The 20000-nt window shown below is 35.9% G+C and overlaps 3 protein-coding genes across 6 annotated transcripts; 1 reads left to right on the forward strand and 2 right to left on the reverse strand.

Moving 5' to 3' along the window:
- Positions 1-273: 273 nt before the first annotated feature.
- On the reverse strand, positions 274-5190 carry LOC122083856. Of its 2 annotated transcripts, none has more exons than XM_042651767.1 (5): positions 4678-5190; positions 4236-4288; positions 3007-3183; positions 2225-2442; positions 274-814 (listed from the first exon to the last, which is right to left on the reverse strand). In XM_042651767.1, exons 1-5 carry the CDS (start codon positions 5077-5079, stop codon positions 801-803), a joined length of 864 nt encoding a protein of 287 aa, XP_042507701.1. In that variant the 5' UTR covers positions 5080-5190; the 3' UTR covers positions 274-800. The 2 variants fall into 2 exon arrangements, with proteins under 2 accessions (XP_042507701.1, XP_042507702.1); XM_042651768.1 differs by having other exon boundaries at positions 4701-4861.
- A 1241-nt stretch (positions 5191-6431) lies between these two features.
- LOC122084717 (pentatricopeptide repeat-containing protein At4g13650-like) lies at positions 6432-9266 on the forward strand. Its single transcript, XM_042653160.1, has one exon. The coding sequence runs from the start codon at positions 6432-6434 to the stop codon at positions 9264-9266; it is 2835 nt and encodes a 944-aa protein (XP_042509094.1).
- Positions 9267-13660: 4394 nt separating this feature from the next.
- Positions 13661-16361, reverse strand: LOC122083231. 3 transcript variants are annotated; one of them, XM_042650960.1, is made up of 3 exons: positions 16007-16361; positions 14980-15398; positions 13661-14854 (listed from the first exon to the last, which is right to left on the reverse strand). In XM_042650960.1, the coding sequence occupies exon 3, from the start codon at positions 14626-14628 to the stop codon at positions 13789-13791; it is 840 nt and encodes a 279-aa protein (XP_042506894.1). In that variant the 5' UTR covers positions 14629-14854; positions 14980-15398; positions 16007-16361; the 3' UTR covers positions 13661-13788. The 3 variants fall into 3 exon arrangements, with proteins under 3 accessions (XP_042506894.1, XP_042506893.1, XP_042506892.1); XM_042650959.1 differs by having other exon boundaries at positions 13661-15116; XM_042650958.1 differs by having other exon boundaries at positions 13661-15398.
- Between the last annotated feature and the right edge of the window lie 3639 nt (positions 16362-20000).

Genomic DNA, 20000 nt, shown 5'->3' on the forward strand with positions numbered 1-20000 from the left:
ACTTCATGCTTGTGTTATTCACCAACAATTTAGAAGATGACATTGGTGCAATTTCATGCCCTTAAGTCTTGATGTGTTCTGTGTTGGGTGTCTTACACAAAGTGGGTTTGAATGATTCTTCTATTAAACATCTACCCTTAGATGTTCAGTCCTGGAAGATTTGAGTCTAATCATGTCATATTGATGAAAAAGCTTTCACTCTTGATTTGTACATTTAAATCTAGAGAAAACAGTCTTTGTTTCCAACTCAAGAAAGATGAAGATCAACAAATAGACACAAGCATACATGCACTGAAGTACCAAATGGGGAACCTTCACAATAGCCACTCCTTGACATCTTTATTTTTCATATTTCATCGATACTCCACCAGTAAATTACTTGTCACTCCTGGTTGATGCAGTTCTTTATCTTTTAACCAAGAGATCAATTTCTGAATAAAGATCAGAGAGTTGCTTGGTAGGTAGGCTAGCCAACCAAGAACAATATGGTCTTGAAGAATATGATCATCCTCTTCCTAATGGATATTTCAAATATAAGAAGGCCATGGCTTGTTTTGGTAAATGAGCTTATAGCCTGAATTCAGGAACCTCTGATAGGTTTTGCTATGGTTCCAAGGCTACTGAACTTCAAACTTTCTCAGTTCTGTGCTGCACATCTATTATAATATCAAATAAGGTGCTTATTTGATGCCCCAACTTGAAAGAAGAAAAAAAAAAATCTGAATATGAGAGTTGCAATAATGAGTTTAGTCTCAGATGTACTAGGATTGTGTTTTATCTTCTTTTTGCAATTAAGCTTGTCAGCACCAATCTCCTGCAAACAACAACAGACATATCATGAATTCATGATCTAGCTTAAATGCAATAATAAGGAAATTCTCCATAGATAGTTCTGATAACTGTAAAATTGAAAAAAATCATTAATTTGGCTTATTAACTGATCCCAAATGTACTTGCATAAGTATCAAATTGAAGGTGTATGTTGAAATGGTCAATCATCTTGATCTGTCCCAATTTAGCTGTTTAGGATGACATTTTTTAACCAAAACCCAAAAAACCAAACCAGAACAGACTGATGAAGGTCAGACCAAAGCGAATGAATTATTGGTTTGGGCTATTGTAGGCTCCGTTTGGTTGCAATGGGAATTTAAAGGGAAGGAAAGTGAAATTTTCATACTTTAAATGGTAATGTTTATAATCATTATACCATGTGATTGTATAAACTACTTAATTTTTTTAGCCATATTTAGTAATAATGTATTTTACATGTAATTTTTATTTTACATATTATAGCAAAGGGTTTTGGATGCAAAGTAAAGTAAAATTTTATAACCAAATATAGAATGATTTGAAGTTAATTTTAAAGTCACATGGAGTAATGATTACATATATTTCTTTTTTAAGTATGAAAATTTCACTTCCCTTCCCTTTAATTCCCCTTACAACCAAACATAGCCGTAGGAAATTACTTAATTGGTTCAGTTTGGTTGAGAGCAGGTAAACCTATTAACCGATAAGAAACAAGTGATAAACTGATAACCCAATAACTTGATAATTTAGAAGGTTATCATATTATCAAATTAACCTTCTGAAAATTAATTTATTCAACAATGAATTAGCAAAACAATCTCACAAATTCACTGAATTAATGTTGAATCTGAGCTAGCTATTTCAAATTGGGTTTTGCCATACAACCTCTTGACCATCTCAACCAGTAGACCTCTGACTCTTGGGTGATCCTCTACTGGCTAGATGATCCCAAGCCATGGAATCCTGGCTGTTAATCACACTAAAACCTTGTGAATTGAATTAGGTTGTGGACTAGCGTGATTCCGGCCGTATTGACTGCATCTTTTGATCATCCTCCCTTCCTCTGTTGCAAACATTCCATAGGTAGGAGACTTGTGTCCAAGCTCAGAAATACTCTAAATTGAACACTTGTGCTAGACCAAGGATACATATTTGTAATTTGTTGGGCCATAAGAAAACTTATTCATTTTTATTGTTGTTAATATTATTTGATTAGGAACCCATAAAACAGTCTAAATATTGGCCTTCAAGATCTCCTATGGAGATAGGGAGGGGACTAGATATATTACTTGAGGTCCAAGCCAATTAGGTGAGGCAGCAGAGTTGAAGTACCTACAGCTAGGCTATTGGATATGGCTCAAGTTTAAAGTTGTAGGACAAGGAAATTTTTTGTTAGAAGACTTATCAGACATACCTAAGGTTGACCTTTTGATCATTAGAACCCTTCGCTTACTTCCTATCCAAGACGGTAACCATGGTGACTCTCCTGAAACAACTCTGTAGCCTGCATTACCGTACAATTTGCGTGCTGCTAAATCATCTTCATATGCCCGCAGAGCAAGGTAGTTGAAACCCCAAAGAAGTGACAGCATGTCGCAGGCTTTAAGCAATGCAGTTGCTACCTTCCGTCTCCTGTAAGTTATATAGTCTTACATTAGAGTCTGAGAAATCATAAACATCCCCCCCCCAAAAAAAAAAAAGATAATAAAATAACTGAAACAACATAAAAAAGAAGCCTGGTTGAAGACATGAAATGCAAATTCAATTAGCACCATTATCAGTTGTAATTGAAGTTCGTGTGTTGGGATTTTTTAAAAGAAATCTTCTTCCCTATCAAATGTGGAGGGTATCATTGCCTCCTTGAAAACAAGTTTTTCCATAGCCACTGAAGAAGAAACACAGAACAACCATTGGATGAATCTATGTTACTAATAATTATAGCATGACAATGCTGTAGAGCTACTGTTCAAGCCTTGTTAAAGGAGGCTTGCTAGATTTGTTGGGTATCCAGTGAAACAAAAGAAAAAAAAAATGAGAAAGGTGGAACACAAGCCACATTGAATAGTATAGATTTATAACATAAATGATTTACAACCAATTTGATCCTATATTACTGTTATCCATTCTCTCTGAACCCTTTCTTTGTCAGTTTTCATAGCATTTGGAGGCAATGTTAACCAAGAATGAAATCCATACCTAAAATCTTTTGACACTGCTATTCCAGAAACATAAAGATATTCTTCTGCTCCTTCAAGATGCCTGAGGACAACTTCATCTCTTAATACTGTTACATCTGCAACCCCCACAAGCCCCTCTGGAGATTCAGGCTTTGTATTTAAAGCATCTGCTGCCTCAGCAACCAAACAAGCATACCTGCATAACAGATCCCTGTAATTTATATTCTTTTTGTTTGACAAATAATGTCATAATTTAAAAGCACTCTACTGGCAAATAACACTCAAGAAGCAAAAACAACAACAACAACAACAACATCCAAAACCTTATCCCAACTTAATGGGGTCGACTACATGGAGATTCCAAGCAAGGACAAGCACAAGGATCCATGCATAAAGATTGACGGGTTACGGCTAATTGTAATAAGTGCCGGCTGGCAACCTGATGCACCACTACAAATCAGCCACAAGCTTATAACAACAAACTGTAATATGGTATCAGCTGTCTACCTGACATACCATATGGATCAGTCAAGCCAAAGCGACCTACATGTATTACATCCACCACCAAGTCAATCCATCAACCAACCTACTTTTATGAAAGGATGAATGAGGTAACGAATTCTTGATAGCCCTGCTAAGCACAAAAGTAACAACTCAAACACACAACTCCACATTGAAAAGTACGTAATCAACACACAACTCCGCAATGAAAACTAGATAAGCAATCCACAACTCGAGCCAGAGGTATCTATGAATAGTGGTTCAATGCACCAACATAAAGCCCACCACCACAAACAAACCAATAGCCCACGTCGACCTTTTATCTAATAAATGCATTCCTTCCAAAAGTCGGGGTTTGGTGCACGTATTAGCACTAAGTAGTGGTATTTCATTTGCGCCGTTTTCAGCTCCCACTTGTCCTACACCTCTCAAGTCATATCACAAAGTTGGACTAGTGTCAAGCTCAACAGGGTCTTCTTTCCCCACTGATTCTGCCAAGCCTGTTCCCTTGGCTGTGGTTTCACTGGATAGTAGACAGGGACAGTGGGAAACACTCAAGAAGCAAGTTTTCAATAAATCCAATTTAGGCTCAAAATGGCAAATTTTCAATAGTCTGGACCTTTTGATTATTTAAAAAGTTGATTTCACTGATAAAGGGTGCTGCATTTTCCTTCCTAATCTAGTACTGCATTTTCCAAGTTGCTATATTTATCGCCTTCACCATGGGGACATGAACAAGCACCATACCTATCTGGTGGTGAGTTTCTTAACTTGTAGACAAGGCCAGAGAACACTTCAGCCTGTATTATGGAGAGAAATCAACCCAAATAAGTTACAAACAGAAATCAGCAAAAAAGTTTACAAAACAAATTTAAACACAATAAGAGTTGCAGTTATCTATGAAAAGATTTTTGAAGCATTTCCTTCTGTCTTTCAATAATTTAGGGGTAAAGATATTCATAATAAACCAAATAAAATTCACCCAGAAATAATTAAATAAAGAAACCAAAGCACAAACCAAGATGGGAAAGAAGAAATAAAAAAGCAAAAGATCTGCTAGCAGTACAGACTACAGAGCAAAATTTCAAACCCAAAAAACAGAAATAAAAACACAGATAATAACACAGGAAAAAGATATTAGCTTTCACATGGTAAGGGAACATTGAGAAGACAAAAGGATAGGTGTGACCTTGAAGAATTCAAAGAACAAACCATTGAACAGAATAACTGGATCATGAAATGCTTCAGCCTGTACTTGGGCTACTCTTCTCATCTCATCTTCTTCCTCAACCAACCTCCTAACCTTCCACCCAAACTCACTAACCAAATAGCCAAACTGCTCCTTACTGACCAATAATTTCCTCTCCTTGCCCTCCCCTTCCAAACCCACAGAGGTTGAAGAAGAACAAAAGGGCACCAAAGCTCCCCTTTGTCTCTCCCTGGACTTTCTTCCCTTCTCACTACTTCTCTCAAAAAAAGTCAGATCCCTGCTACTATCACCCAAGTTCTCCACTTCAACTTTATTACATCTAAAGCTGGAAGATGAATTTAGAAGAAAGGAATTGTATGTACTTGCAATCAAATGAGCCATATTTTAGGGGGTTGTCGGGTCGGGTCATGAATTTCGACAGCAAGGAGTTCAAGTCAGTTGGAAAATGTTTTCTATTTAGACTTCTGGTTTTGTTCTTTGAGCCATGAGCATGGGAAAGGAGGGATCAGTTATGAATAAGATAATGTAAACGAAATGAGTGGCTGTGAATAGGATTTAATTGTGACAAAAAAGAAGCCTTTTGGCAAGGTTCCAAGTAGCCAGACACTTGGACCCTCCTGTCAAAATGGGTTGCTTGATTGACTAACGACCACTTGCACTTACCTTACAATCCCACCCTCATACATGCCAATTGGATGGTCAAGATGTTTAGATGAATGGGTACACATTAGAGGATTCTCTAAGCAAATGGCATAGGTGAATGAGGTCACAAATCGATATCATACACATGAGGGCAGCAAGGTCACTTCATATGAAAAGGACCTATTCTGACGTGTTTAGAAATTCTATTCTCTTATATAATTGGGGGAATAGTTCTCTGTCAGAGAGTGGCTGTTGCGTTATAAGACACAAAGCACACAATGACCATTATGCCCCTACTATGATGCATGTCCCTACATTTGGGCATGGGGACAGCTCTCGGATAAAAAACATTTGCCCATATTTGGGAGAAAGAAAAACACCTGCTTGCATTCAAAACATTGGACACATGGGGAAGTAGAGGAGGGCTGTGAAAAGATGCCCTTGCCCTACCTCCATTTTCCCATGTCTAGGCATGAGAAATGCAAGCGGATAGAGTTTTCATTTCCTAAATATTTTTAGGGAGAGGGTTGAGGCACATAGAAAGCTTCCCTAGAACTAGCAACTCAACTAATGAAGGGTTGGGGTGGGAGAGGCATAAGTGATTTCAAAAGGGGAGAAAAAGAAAGTGCCAGAGGTTGGTACCCAGCAGCGTGAGCAACCTTTTCCCGTATTTGTAAGGGAAGGGTTCTCTAAGTATAAGGGAAAAAAATCGTCTACAATTCCGATCTCATACAATTCCGTGCAATACCACCTTCAGGGGGTGACACGTGTATTGATTCCAATGCAATGGTCCAGATCTGATTTAAATGTCTCTTCACTAATTTAATGTTTTATTAGTTGTAGCAGATCTGGACCATTGTATTGGTATCAATACACGTGTCACCGCCTAAAGGTGGTATTGCACGGAATTGTACGAGATCGGAATTGCAGACGATTTCAACCCAAGTATAAGGCAGAGTGGAGGTACCAAAGAGATGATAAGATGGTATCATGCATACGAGGGTAACAATGTCATTTGACATTAAGAGGAGAGATATAGACACTAAGCCACCGAGTTGCTTATAGAGGTGCTTGTGTACTCTGAACCAGCGATGCAGAAAATCTTTTTCCCTTTTTTAAAATACAATTTCCATTCGGATAATTCTGAAGCAGATCTAGGCCTCACTGGGATTTCAAAGGCATATAGCCGTTGCAGGGGATATATGAAACAGTGTCGCCACATTTTGAAAGTTTTGTTTATTCTGAAGGAAACCACACGAGCTTTCTCTTTTAGAAATCCGTTTCTCCACGGAAAACCTGCAAGCAAACCCCGTTTTCTGTGTTCCATGGTCGTCCCAAGACCCCAACCAAAGGGTACCCATATCACCAACCCCTTCGTCCTCATCTCAATTCTGCGAAATTCTGCTAGTTCTGGATCCTTTCAGGTTGCGAAGATGGTTCATGCGTATATTGTGCGAACTGGGTTCAAATCAGATTTGTTGGTTTTCAACAATCTGCTTCATGTTTATTGCAGAGATGGTCTTATGTTGGAAGCACTGAAATTGTTCTACAAAATGCCTGAAAGAGATGTTGTCTCTTGGAATACCATGATTTCTGGACTTGTTAGTTTGGGTTTTTTTAATGAAGGGTTTTCGTTTTACCGTGAGATGAGAAGGGTTGGAATCGTTCCTAGTCAGTCGAGTTTTGCTTCTGTTCTGGTTGCTTTGACTGAGATGGGTAGTCTGGTTAATTGCAGACAAATACATGGAGAGTGTTTCAAATATGGGTTCTCATCTAATCTCCTTGTGGGAAATGCTCTTTTGACAGCTTATGTTAAGTGTGGTGACATCAAGGGAACAAGAGACATGTTTAATGGAATGAAAAATTTTGATGAAGCTTCATGTGAAATCTTAGTTAGAGGTTATCTTCAACTAGGTAGCTTCAGTGAAGCATTTGATCTATTCAGAAGTTCTCATTTAATAGGAATACCCCTTAGTTGTTTTTCACTTACTAGCCTTATAAGCTTCTGTGAAAGTGAACTTATTGATCATGAAATGCAAATTCATGGGTACATTGTTAAGGTCGGGTTGGACTCCGATGTTTCTGTAGTGAATTCTCTTATTGCAATGTATGCAAGATCATACCTCTTAGAGGAAGCTACATGTTTGTTTGAGGGGCTAAGCTTGCGCGATATTGTTACATGGAACTCCCTTATTGCAGGTTATGCATTGAATGGTGAAGGAGACGTTGGGATGGGTCTTGTTGGAAGCCTTTTATATACTGGAATGAGGATCAATGAATCTACTTTCTCAAGTTTTCTTTCATCTTCTAAGACATTAACTGTTCTTGAAAGTGCAAAGAAGGCACACGTTCTAATACTGAAGTTGAGTGAATCTATAGATCAAGTAATCATTAATATAATACTTACTATGTACTGTAGATGTAAGAGTTTAAGTTATGCTAGTAAAGTATTTGAAGTGATGGAGAGGGATATGATATCATTTAATCTTCTAATCGGATTATTCCGAGATCTTGGTCAGCATGGAGAAGCCATTAGACTTTTCTGGCAGTGTCAGTTAGAGGGATATAACATGGATGAACTAATGTATTCGAGTCTCATTTCTAGCTGCTCAAAGTTGGCTGCTTTAGAGATTGGAGAACAGATTCATAGTTGTGTCATCAAAACTGGTTTTGAGAAGGTCTTGCTCCTTAGAAACTCCCTCCTAGAGATGTATTCACAATGTGGCAAGTTAAAGAGCATGGAAAAAATATTCAGTGAAATTGATGGACCAGATATCTTCACGTGGAATACAATGGTTATGGGATATGCCTGTTTTGGGTGTTTTGACCAAGCAATCAAAATTTGGGAAAAGATGATAGAGTTGAGTATAGAGTTAAATGAATTCTCTTATTGCACAATGCTAGATATATGTGGCTACCTTGAGACTTCAGTGACTGGAGAGCATATCCAAGCTCAGATCCAAAAGTCGGGCCTTTTTTCTGATACAAGCTTGATGAATTCCTTACTGTCCATGTATACTAGTTGCGGAATGATGGATAAAGCATCCAAAATCTTCAAAGAGATCCCTTGGACTGACTCTGTTTCATGGAATGCTATTGTTTGTGGTTATGCACAGAATGGCTTCATTGAAGAGTTCCTCACATTTTACATGTTAATGAATGAGAATGGCTTTAGACCTAACCACATGACATTTGCAAGTATTTCCAAGTCCTGTGCCACATGCACAGACCTGAATCTTGGGTTGCAATTTCATGCCCAAGTCATCATCAGAGGATTTGAATCATATATTTTGGTCTCTAATTCATTTATCAACCTGTATGCAAAGTGTGGAGACATCAATGATTCATCCAGGATTTTCCAGAATACCATAAACTATAGAGATGTGATCACATGGAACTCCATGATTTGTGGTTATGCATATCATGGTTGTGGAAGAGAAGCACTGGATACGTTATTAGACATGAAAACCTCAGGTGAAAAACCGAATGCTGTAACCTTTATTGGTGTTCTTTCTGCATGTAGTCATGCTGGCCTTGTGACAGAGGCAGAGGCCATATTCAAATCTATGTACAGCGACCATGGCATTGTCCCATGTGAGGAGCATTATGCATGTATGGTTGACATTTTATGCCGGGGTGGGAACTTGAGAGAGGCTAAAGATTTGATCGAAAACATGCCATTCAGACCTTGCTTATTAATTTGGCGGACATTGCTCAGCGCTTGTAGGAATAATGGAGATATTCAGCTTGGGAAGGAAGTTGCAGATAACATAATGCAGTTGGAACCACTTGATTCATCTTCTTATATTCTCCTTTCCAACATCTATGCTTCAGTACAGAAGATGGAGGAAAAGGCAGAGATGAGGAGGAGAATGAATGATAGGAGAGTGAAGAAAGAAATTGGGTATAGTTGGATTTGGAGTTGATTCAAGACAACTTGCAATCAAGAAATCTACTACTGATTTTTCCACAATATTGTACTATTATCTTTGTAAATGAAACTCTTAGAAGTCAACGAATAAACTTGCAGTATGTTTTGTGAATCAAATTTGTTATAGGAATTATACGGTATTAATTTGTATCCCACTTTGACTCAAATGCTGTGCCTAAATGAATGTTGGAAACCCTTCTGAGATAACTCTAAACATCTTTAACTCGAGATTTGGTTCTGCTCATACAAATTCTTATATCCCTTGCAAAAAGCAGCAGTTACCTTCCAAACAATATTGAGAACTGACAATGGATAATCAGATGGAATAAACTGGTGGAATTGTTGCATGATGGTGGAACAGGTATTATATTTGGGAGGTCTGGCAAATCCTCACAAAGAACTTAAATGGTGTTGAACTGCTTATCTTGCAAGGCTTTATCCTTCTGGAACTGGGTGAGTGGACCTTGGTGTAACAATCATTAAACATTAATTTCTTGTTTATCATCAAAATTCAATTTCAAGGCCAAAACTCCAGAGCTAAACAAATTGAGGTTCACCAACTTTTTTACCATTAGGGTATGTTCTCAGAAGTTTTGAGGAACAAAATTACTGATAACAGGTGTCCAGACTTGTTTGGAGACATTGTTGAATACTTTTATTTTTGATAGATACATTGTTGAATACTGGAACAAACATTAAGGAACATGTTTGGATATTCAGGGGCCATTGTAGACCTTTAAGCTAACAAAGTTGGTGGGGCATATGATGTAGAACATACCTGAACTTTGACACGTGGCTAACAAATGGATGTACTGTCCATCCAATGATCAGTTTGGTCAGTTTGCAAAGCTCAAATTCTGTGTCAAGAAACGTGGCTCTTTGACATGTGGCAACAAATGGATGGACTGCCATCTAATGGTCAGTTTGCTACGACGGCAGATTTGTCAGCAACTTGGTATGAAGGAGATGTCTTCTTCCTCTATATATTGGCGTCTTGTCTTAGTTAATTCATGGAGTCCAAAATAAACTTGTTTGCTGGAAATTGCTCTCTTTATCTCTGGCAAGGAGATCTAAAAACAAATGTACCCGGTGCACGAGGCTCAAGCAAGGAGATTTATGCTTACTAATTCTATCAATAGTTCTATGCCAAGTCCCAACTTGTCTGAAATTTTTTATTTTTTTTTTTCAAATTAGTTCTCAATTGGATTTGATTATTGCTTGATTTTGGAGAGATGAAAATGAGGGACATAAAAATAGGACAAAGTTTCCCTTTACCAATGGCTGAATGATGGGAAGGTCAAGATGTGACCCCATCACTCCCCACCTCTCTCCTCCCTTATTGTAGTCATCGCAATGGGCTATGGTGCATGGAAATGTGGCCTTAGAAAAACTCGGTCTTAAAAAATATCTTTGATATCGTTGATATCTTATCTAAATGTATGTAAATCAAAAAGTTTAGCTCAGTCGTAGTTTTCGGTAAAGTTCTGTACTTATTAAGCCCTACTACTCCCATCTTAGATGAAGACTTTTTTGAAAAATCCTACAACTCTTTGGTGTAAAGTGCTTAAGGCTAAATACTTTCCCATATCTAATATCATTGCTCTCAATTTTAGTCCTTAAGGCTAAGGTGGTGAGCGAATAACAAACGTGGCTGCCAAATTTTTTATTTTATCTTGTAATAGTTTGAACTCCTTCCCATTAATTATTCTTGGAAAAATTACATGATTACCCACTTTTGAGTTTCTCTTTACAAAATTACCCACACAAAAGTTTAGTTAACAAAAATACCCAAAATTAGGTTTCCCTTTTCAAAATTACCCACCTAAAATTTAAGTTAACAAAAATACCCAAAATTAAGTTTGGTTTACAAAACTACCCACTCAAAGTTTTAATAATAAAAAAATACAAAATTATATGTGGAAGATGAACAGTCACTAGTTTAGGTAGTTTTGTAAACTCAAACCTGATTTTGGGTATTTTTGTTAACTGAAACTTTGGGTGGATAGTTTTGTAAATCCAAACCTAATTTTGGGCATTTTTGTTAACCAAAACTTTTTGTGGGTAATTTTGTAAAGAAAAACCTAAAAGTGGGTAATCATGTAATTTTCCCTTAATTTTTCTCTCTATCCAAAGCACTACTTCAATTGTTTAGCATTTTGCTACGGAAAGCCAAAATTCATCCCAAATTTCATGTTTTCTTGTGGAATTTTTTTCTTAAGTAATTTTCTAATCTTTGGAAAAAGAAACTCTTTGTCATTTGTTTCTATCTTGTTCTTTTTTCTAAGAGGATTGCTTACCTCCAAGCATTGTCTATTCTTTAATTGATGAATAATTTGATCTCATTTCTCTATTAGGTATCTCAATCTTTTTCCTTAGTTGTTATTTTGTCAGGAATGCATGGAATCAATGTATTGTTTCTCAATGTCATCCTAGCCGTCATAAAATTATGAAAAATATTAATAGATGGATTGCTAATCTTATTATTTTTTCTTGTGGATCTGTTGCACTAACATGCGGATTCTGCTTGGAGAGTAGGCACTAAAAGGTCAGTGGATCGACTCATGTCTCATGGTTGTGTTAGTTTGCATCTAGTGTGTCCCTTCCCCCTCTCCTTATCATCCCCCCCCCCCCCCACACCCCCTCTATGCACTTGAGTAAAGTCCCCTTGGACACTTCCTTAGAAATTATAATAAAATATATATAAATATTTTTTCTTTCTCTCTATTTCCTCTAAATAGATTCCAAGGGAAATTGAAAATAAGGCAAGTAAAAATTTCCATGCCTAAGAAGAAAACTTTAATAATCATTATCCAACATGATTGTACAAATTTTAGTACTAATTTTTTTTAGATGTAATTTTCTTTTATTTTTCAAATTCAATGGATTTAAATTCAAAGTAAAAGAAATTTTTATAATCAAATATGGAATAATTTGGAGTTAATAATACAATTCTGTAATGCAAAGGGGCGAGCCTGTGGCACAACGATCAAGTTACACTATTGCAACATGTTAGAAACAACTCTCTTGCAACTAGATATTTTTTTTTTAAAATTAATTTTTGTCTTATTCCCAAAAGTTCTTTAAGACATAAAAAGATTTTCAAAACAATTTGAAAATGACATCAATGCCATTATCAAAAGGTATCATTCTCATACACATTCTTCTAAACATTATTACTCTCATTGGGAAAAAAAATTATAAATTATTTGACAACTTAAAGATGTCAACAAGAAAATCCCCATAAGAAGATGGAATCTGGTTGATGGATATAACTTTGTTTTCTTATAGCTATGTTTGGTTGCAAGGGAAATTTAAAGGGAAGGGAAGAGAAGTTTTAAGTGTTAAAAAAAAAATCAAATAATATAAAATTTTATTACCCCATATGACTATATTACTAACTTTAAATTATTTCATATTTAGTTTCCTATGAAAAGATGGAATCTGGTTGATGGATATAACTTTGTTTTCTTATAGCTATCTTTGGTTGCAAGGGAAATTTAAAGGGAAGGGAAGAGAAGTTTTAAAACTTAAAAAAATAATAAAATAATATAAGATTTTATTAACCCATTTGACTATATTACTAACTTTAAATTATTTCATATTTAGTTATTAAATTTCACTTTATTTTGCATTCAAAACCCTTTGTTATAAAATGTAAAATAATAATAATTACATTGAAAATGTAACATTACTAAATATGGTAAAAATTAACTCTTTGATTATTAAATTTTATTTTACTTTGCATCCAAAACCGTTATAAAATGAAAAATAATAATTATATAGAAAATGTATCATTGCTAAATATGATAAGAAATTTAATTAATTTATACAGGTAACAATTACAAAATTTTATTTTTGAAGTTTTAAAATTTCCCTCCCCTTCTCTTCAATTCCCTTACAACCAAATGAAGCCTACATGGAAAATTGATGTGATAAATACTACTTTTATATATGTAAAGAAGAGACCAGATGAAACATTTCAAACTAGAATGCAATCATATAAGCTTCATGTAATGTCAATCCATCTAAAGTAAGCCCATGCATCCTCTCGCATTCCTGTGCATCCTTGTGATTATCCCAGATTTTCTGATGATCTTACATGTCATATGACCAAGTCCATCTAGTGAAACAAAGATGTACTGTTATGGGCCTTATGGCAACTACCACAATATTATGAGTTGAATTTGGCCAGGGTGAGTAATTAATCTGCCCAAAAAACCTAATTTGTAGTCAAAATGCAGTTTAAAGCACACACAGGACTTCAAGACTGCCAAGCTCTCACCTTATGCAAAATAAAGTGTTTTCTCTTTAAATCAATTGATGAACTTGTGAAGGTCATGAAGGAGAATAATGAAAAAGTCCTGCTGAAAAAAATATGCAGACAAGGGAGGCAGGTAGAACCGTTCTCTCATAAAAATAAAAATTTGAGAATACAGCTACCAATTCCTATGAACAAACCTTTACATACAACCTTTGTTCACCACAAAACTGATAATAACAACAACAGCTATTGATTCCTATCGTTCAGAAACTTGTTTAAGGGGGAGCATGGGCCAGCCAGGAAGTGGTGGAGACCCAGGTGGGGACACAAGCCGATGTGAATCAGGAGAGAAGAGGCACAATTCCTCAAAAACCTCTGTTGAAGCATCGTCCTTCACCATAGTCCTGAAGGAGATTGACCCACGCTTTGTTGAAGCATCTGAGTTTCTCCCACCACTAGTAGCTGAACTAGTTTCAAGAAGGCTCTGGCTAGCAATAAGATCAGTTTCATTGTTGTAATCTGACCTTCCTCTGGCTTCCAAATCTCTCATGACCTTCAAGGCCAAGGAATCGGCAACTGGGCAGTAGACAAGCATGGCGATACCCAGCCCGGCACAAGATAAAAGAAGGAGAAAAGCTAGAAAGACTAGAGCTTCAAACAAAACATCCTCTGGCCGTGATAGAACAGATAAACCAAGCAAAAGAACCCTTAATGGGAGGACACTGGAAACAGAGAAGATCAACCAATAAACCCTCCTGCGCAATCCCTTGTTGATAACCAAATACACCATACGCCTTCCAAGAGACAACAAATAGACAGTTACTAGAACGACAAAAAGCCCAAGGACAATTGTACTCAGCAAAGGGTATGTGCAAAGGGCAATGTCATCATGGTGCACAACTGTTGTTACAAATGAATGGGGTATCTTATGCACAAAGTTTTCACTGTTGAACCCAAGCCCAATCAATATGATAATGAGCTGAAGGACAAATAGAGGAACACAATATAGAAGAACATAACTAGCTGTCTTTCCATTCCATTGCTGGCTTAAAGTTCCTGACTCCCTCCTCTGCAAGGAGGCACGAAGTAGAAACATAAGGGTTAGGAGCAAGCATGGTTCTGAAAACCCAAGATTTGAGAGGATGTAGAATTTGCAGGCAATCTCCTGCCATTTTAAGGTAAGGAAATGCAACACTCTTCCCTGTCTCAAGAAACTCAACCGAACAATCTCACCAAAACCCCACCAAATTGCAAAACAGATTAGCGTGATTCGGATTATCCACGGTCCATTAAAATATCGAAGTTGAGCAAAGCCTTGTCCTCTGATCCAAGATTGGAAGTAAACTGAGTAAAGTATGCAGAGGACACCAAAAAGTACCAATATAAATACTAGAGAGATTGTCACCACACCGAATGCCTCGGTGACGAGTCTGGTCAGGGGCATTACCCGAAGCACAGATTCCACGCATGCTATCCACCAGCATGGATACAGAAACGTCCGACCAAGAATGTCAAAGTGTCCTCAAATAAATAAGAATAACGCAATGAGCCCCCTACATAATCCTGGAAGCCTGCGGTGCCACACTGAACAACCATATAAGCAACAATGACAGATATCCTCCCCACAACCAAACAGACAGAACAGAGTTGCCTCCAGCCCACAAGACTGCAACTTTTTGACCCTTCTAACCGCCTAGTATAACCACCAGTTATCTCAAATAAAACTTTCTTTCTAGTTCACAAATGTTATATGCTACCAAATCCACAAGTAATTAAGTATCAGGTCCAATCACAAAAGGTGTCCGTTTATATGAGTCTGAAGCACTCCACTTATGGGTTTGAGGTCAGCCATCCATTTCAGACCACCTAAATTTGATTGAAACATGTTATTAGGTAATGCAGAAGATATAGAATAAAAGTGCATCAAGTAAACAGAAGAAATTGAAACAATTACGGCTTCAATACTAACTAAAATAAAGTCCCTAAAGCTGGTTTCCTTAACCATTTCAACCAAGACAGCCGACTAAGATGTATGAAACAAAAAGAGTTCGATATAAAGAGAACTACGATATCTTGGCTAACTGAAACATAAATTTCAATTGGACTATCCTTTTCCCCATTGAAAATTCTTCCATTTCGAAGAACAAAAAATAATTTTCATTTTCTAGAGACATAGAAGAAAAACTTCTACTCTCCCTCTCTATAGGGTCATCAATGAATGTGTTCCCAGTTTTCCACCATATAAAATTTCATGATCAAATACTCACATATTGCCCTACGCGAACGTCTCAATTCAAATGAGAGCAAGAACTAGAATCTAAAACAGAAAAATGATTAATATTCCCTTCAGAATCTTCATCAAAATGCATTAAAAATCGCTAATACTCCTAATGAAAAACATTCATTATAAACATTTTCTACTTGTTAATTAATGGAAATTCTTGAAATAAGCTTCCAAAAATATATGGTAATACCTGTGAGAAGACCTCTCCTGTAGCCAGCGTTTTAGTCCGAAAAAATCGACCCGTTAGGGCTAGAGAGGAAAAAGGCCCCGAGTTCAAGGATTTTTAGACGAACAAAGGATCAAATTGAACCAAAAAACATTCGACAAGAGCTCTTCGAGAGGCGAATCTCGATCCAATGAGCTACAAAGAGGATTCAGAAATCTGAAAAAAGATGATCAAAACCCTAGCTGAAGAAGAACAAGAGCTCCGTCGATGTAGCAGAGAGAGAGAGAAGCAGCAAACAAAACTGGAGGAAGAGAAAAAGAGTAGGGGACTTGGTTGCTGACAGGCTGTCTCCAGCTGTGTTTTTCCGAGTCTCTTGGTTTGGGAATCAAAGCCTATCTGGCAATGCGTAAGCTGCGTTTACCAGTCGTTGTGTTTTTGTCCATTTGAAGAATGACCCTAGAGCCTAGATACGCTGACCTTTTTAGAATCTTGGATAATGTGACAACAATACCCTCAACTGTTCGTTACACTACAAACCATGACTTTGGCTTATAGCCCTTGTAAGGGCATTCTGGGCCCTTGTCATGGAAGCTAAGGAAGGAATAAAAAATCAACTTCTTTTCAACATTCTGTTTTTGGAATAAAATCAACTTGTTTGTTTATTTTCAAAGCATTTCAATTTGATTTGGCATGGAATGTTATAGAGTAGGTAAATTTAAAAATGTGACATTTATATGGGAAGATATTATAGTTGGAGAGTTTAGGGTTAGAACTTCTTACCAAAGAAAAGAAGTTTAGGATTAGAAGTAGGTAGGTGAGATGACTAAATGTAATATTTTTTGTGTGTTGATGAATGAAATAGATTATGTTTAGGGTTAAAGACCATTGTTTGCTTAGTTGGTTGGTACTTTATCTTTCTTTTTTCCTTTTTTTTTTTTTGTAAAGTTTGGATGCTTATCAATGATTTTGTGTGGATGTAGGAGAGAAAGAGAGAGAGAGAGAGCTGGCTTTAGACCTAACAAATGAATTTAGAGGCTTAGTAATAGTAAGTAATTGATTGTTCTAAATAAAGTCAATGAAGTCTATAAAAGGATTTCTCACCAAAAAAACTATCTATTTTTTTGTTTATAAGAAACAGGAAGCAAAAATGTTTGTGTTAAAATTAAATTGAGGAGAAAGGTTTCCCACACCTAAGTGTAGGGTCCACCCAAAAATCCTGGGGTCATTATTCCTTCCTCCCCCATTAGTTGAAGATCCAAAATACCCTCCCTTACTATTTGACACTCATCCCATCACAATAATAATGGGTATTGGTGAGGGAATTCCTCCACTACTGAAAACTTAGTTTTATTACGAGATGCATTGTTCTTTAGAGCTCCTTCATTCTTCAATTATTTTTTTACTTTCAAACATTTAAAATGATATATATATATATATATATTATTTTGATCCCTTTCGTGTTGCCTTTTGTCCTTTTTTTTTTCTTTTTTTTAGCTACAATGCCCACTAGTAGGGCCAGACGAAGGGATTGGGTGCCCAAAGGGCCGCCTTTAGGGGTGGGGATGGATGGTGCTAGCCATGTATTGATATGCACATTTGTGAGGCTTTGATCCACTTACCAAACCTTGGGCACACTCTTAATTGAACAACGCCGAACTGTTAGGCCAAGCTTTTTGTCCTATCTCCATCATGGATTTAGTAGTCGGTATTAGATCAAACATATTTTTTCTCTCCTTTTGCTTTCTTTTTAGTTTCTTTTTTCCTACTTCCGTCTCTCCTTTTTGTTTTTATGCAAATTCATATAGCCAACCCCATTAAGTTAAGACAAGGTTGTGTATGTTGTTGTCATTGTTGCTGTTGTTGTCGTATTGAATAAAACATACCAGTCTATCGATATCAAAATTGCCCGAGCTCGATACCAATGTGATTCCATATTGTCATAGCAAAGTGGGCTAGATTACAGCAGTAGGTAGATTGCCCGATCCAACCCGATTTTAAAGTTAAATATTTAGTTTCAATATTATAAAAAACTTCAAACTTCTCAATCTTGATCATCTAAAGTCCAATCAATCTGATTTTTCGAAGGAGCTCACGGCTTTTTATCGTTATACCCATCCAACATTTTCAACTAAGATCCAACAATTAGAATTGTAGATCAAAGGAGGCCGTTTCAAACCATCTTCAACTTCTTTATTTTGGAAGAGTTTATTGTATTTTATCGATTTTTTGCTTCCGTTTTATTCATTAGCCTTTCATTTTATTTGAGGAAAAAACATGAAATAGCATGTTGCTATGGTTTTCTGTAATATTTTTTAAAGAATATTTTATGCTATTTCAACATGTTCTATAATTATAATGAGATATACATTTTTATTCTTTAATATTTAGTTTTTAACGAATATTTTTCTAAGAAAAAAAAAAGCATTTAGTTGGAATTGTTTAGAAGTTTTCTAAGTTTTTAAAATATCTTAATTAAAAAATAACTAAGAAAATTGGTTATGAGATATTTCATTATGTTGTAAATCATAGCTAGATATACATTTATTATTCTTCGATGATTGTGTTGACATATAAATGTATATTATTCTACCTTAGGTTTTGATAATAAAATCCACTGTGAGATAATGATCCATGGGATTACTAACATGTATATTAATATTAAAATGAATCTATCCAATCCTAATTGCACAAATGAACTATTATACATCAATGGAAATTAGGACCAAGAACAAATCCAATACATTAAGGGCAATGTGAAAGAGTCATCGACTAAATATCTATATTTTATTTTTTTCTTTTTCGAAGCAACTCAATATAGAAAAGGCTGGTGTTGGAACTTCACCCAATTACACCAATATTTTAATGCCTTAGTATAGTGCTTATAAGTTTTGGATAGTTTATGCATGTTACATAGTTTAATTTTTGTGATTAGTCTAAATTTGGGGTTTATATGTAATTTTTTGTTGAATTATATAAGGCTAAAATCATCTTTTACAATTTAAAACTAACACCACACTAAAAGTGTCAATTGACAGGGGAGGAGTATGTAGTTTCTAAATACATAGGAGAGGAATTTGTAATAAGAGCAAAGTACAGGGGAGGGAGATGTAAATTTTATTGAAAGGTAAACTGGGCATCATCGAAATATTAGTGTAACTTAATTGTATAAACTTAATGGCGTGAGTATTTTAGTAAAAACTAACATATTATGGGGGGGGGAGTATGTAAATGTTGAAAACACAAGGGAGAGATTTATAGTAAAAGCTAAGTACAAGGGAGGGGGATGAAAATTGCTCTTATTTTTATTACTTCATATGCATAATTGTGATAAATTTAAAATTATGAGAACAGCTGATTATCAAACCTTCCCCATCATCTCATAAGAGAAATCGTATCCTCTTCTAGAGATCACCACCATGATTAGGGTCTATACCTACAAATAAAAACATAATTATATAAATGACTACAGTGGAGAGTAGTCAAAATGAAAATAATAAGGATTCAAGTCAAGGTGTGGACCAAAGAAGATGTTATGGACCTCAATCTACCCGGTTAAACCTATATTCATATTTACCTTATCTAAAAACTCTTAAAACAAAGTTAAATAGTATCAAATATGCACAAAATAAAATAAAAGAGGGATGTTACTTGCACTCCCTTTTTTATTTTTGGAAGGGGGCGGGGAATGTCCTATTTATAGTCTTAGGCAACTTCCTTAGTTTCTCTATAAAGTAAATGATCAAATGTCATCCAAAACCATTAGATTTAGGTGAGAACTAGATGGTTTCTCATTAAATATTGAAATTATGATAGAATCTAAAATCAAATGGCAAGTTTGTTATGTGGTTAATCACAACTAAAACCTCCTTTATATTTTAAGGAATGGATTAAAATGGATTTTGAATTCTGTAGAACATCCACAAGCTTGTATATGGTGGATTATGTAAAAATGAAGTGTCCAGTTTACAACAAAAACCTAAAATTTGACATCAAATGACCTATGTTCAACATTTGTAAG

This window comes from Macadamia integrifolia, chromosome 7, assembly GCF_013358625.1.
Source record: "Macadamia integrifolia cultivar HAES 741 chromosome 7, SCU_Mint_v3, whole genome shotgun sequence".
In the NCBI taxonomy this organism is placed as follows: Eukaryota; Viridiplantae; Streptophyta; class Magnoliopsida; order Proteales; family Proteaceae; genus Macadamia; species Macadamia integrifolia.

Bases quoted from the DNA above. Each gene is read 5' to 3' on its own strand.
- LOC122083856 (XM_042651767.1), bottom strand. From the start codon at position 5,079: ATGGCTCATTTGATTGCAAGTACATACAATTCCTTTCTTCTAAATTCA. The intron at 4,289-4,677 runs GTCACACCTATC...TCCATAATACAG, and splicing joins TGTTCTTTGAATTCTTCAAG to GCTGAAGTGTTCTCTGGCCT. The intron at 2,443-3,006 runs GTATGGATTTCA...TATAACTTACAG, and splicing joins GCAGTGTCAAAAGATTTTAG to GAGACGGAAGGTAGCAACTG.
- LOC122084717 (XM_042653160.1), top strand. From the start codon at position 6,432: ATGCAGAAAATCTTTTTCCCTTTTTTAAAATACAATTTCCATTCGGAT.
- LOC122083231 (XM_042650959.1), bottom strand. From the start codon at position 14,976: ATGCCCCTGACCAGACTCGTCACCGAGGCATTCGGTGTGGTGACAATC.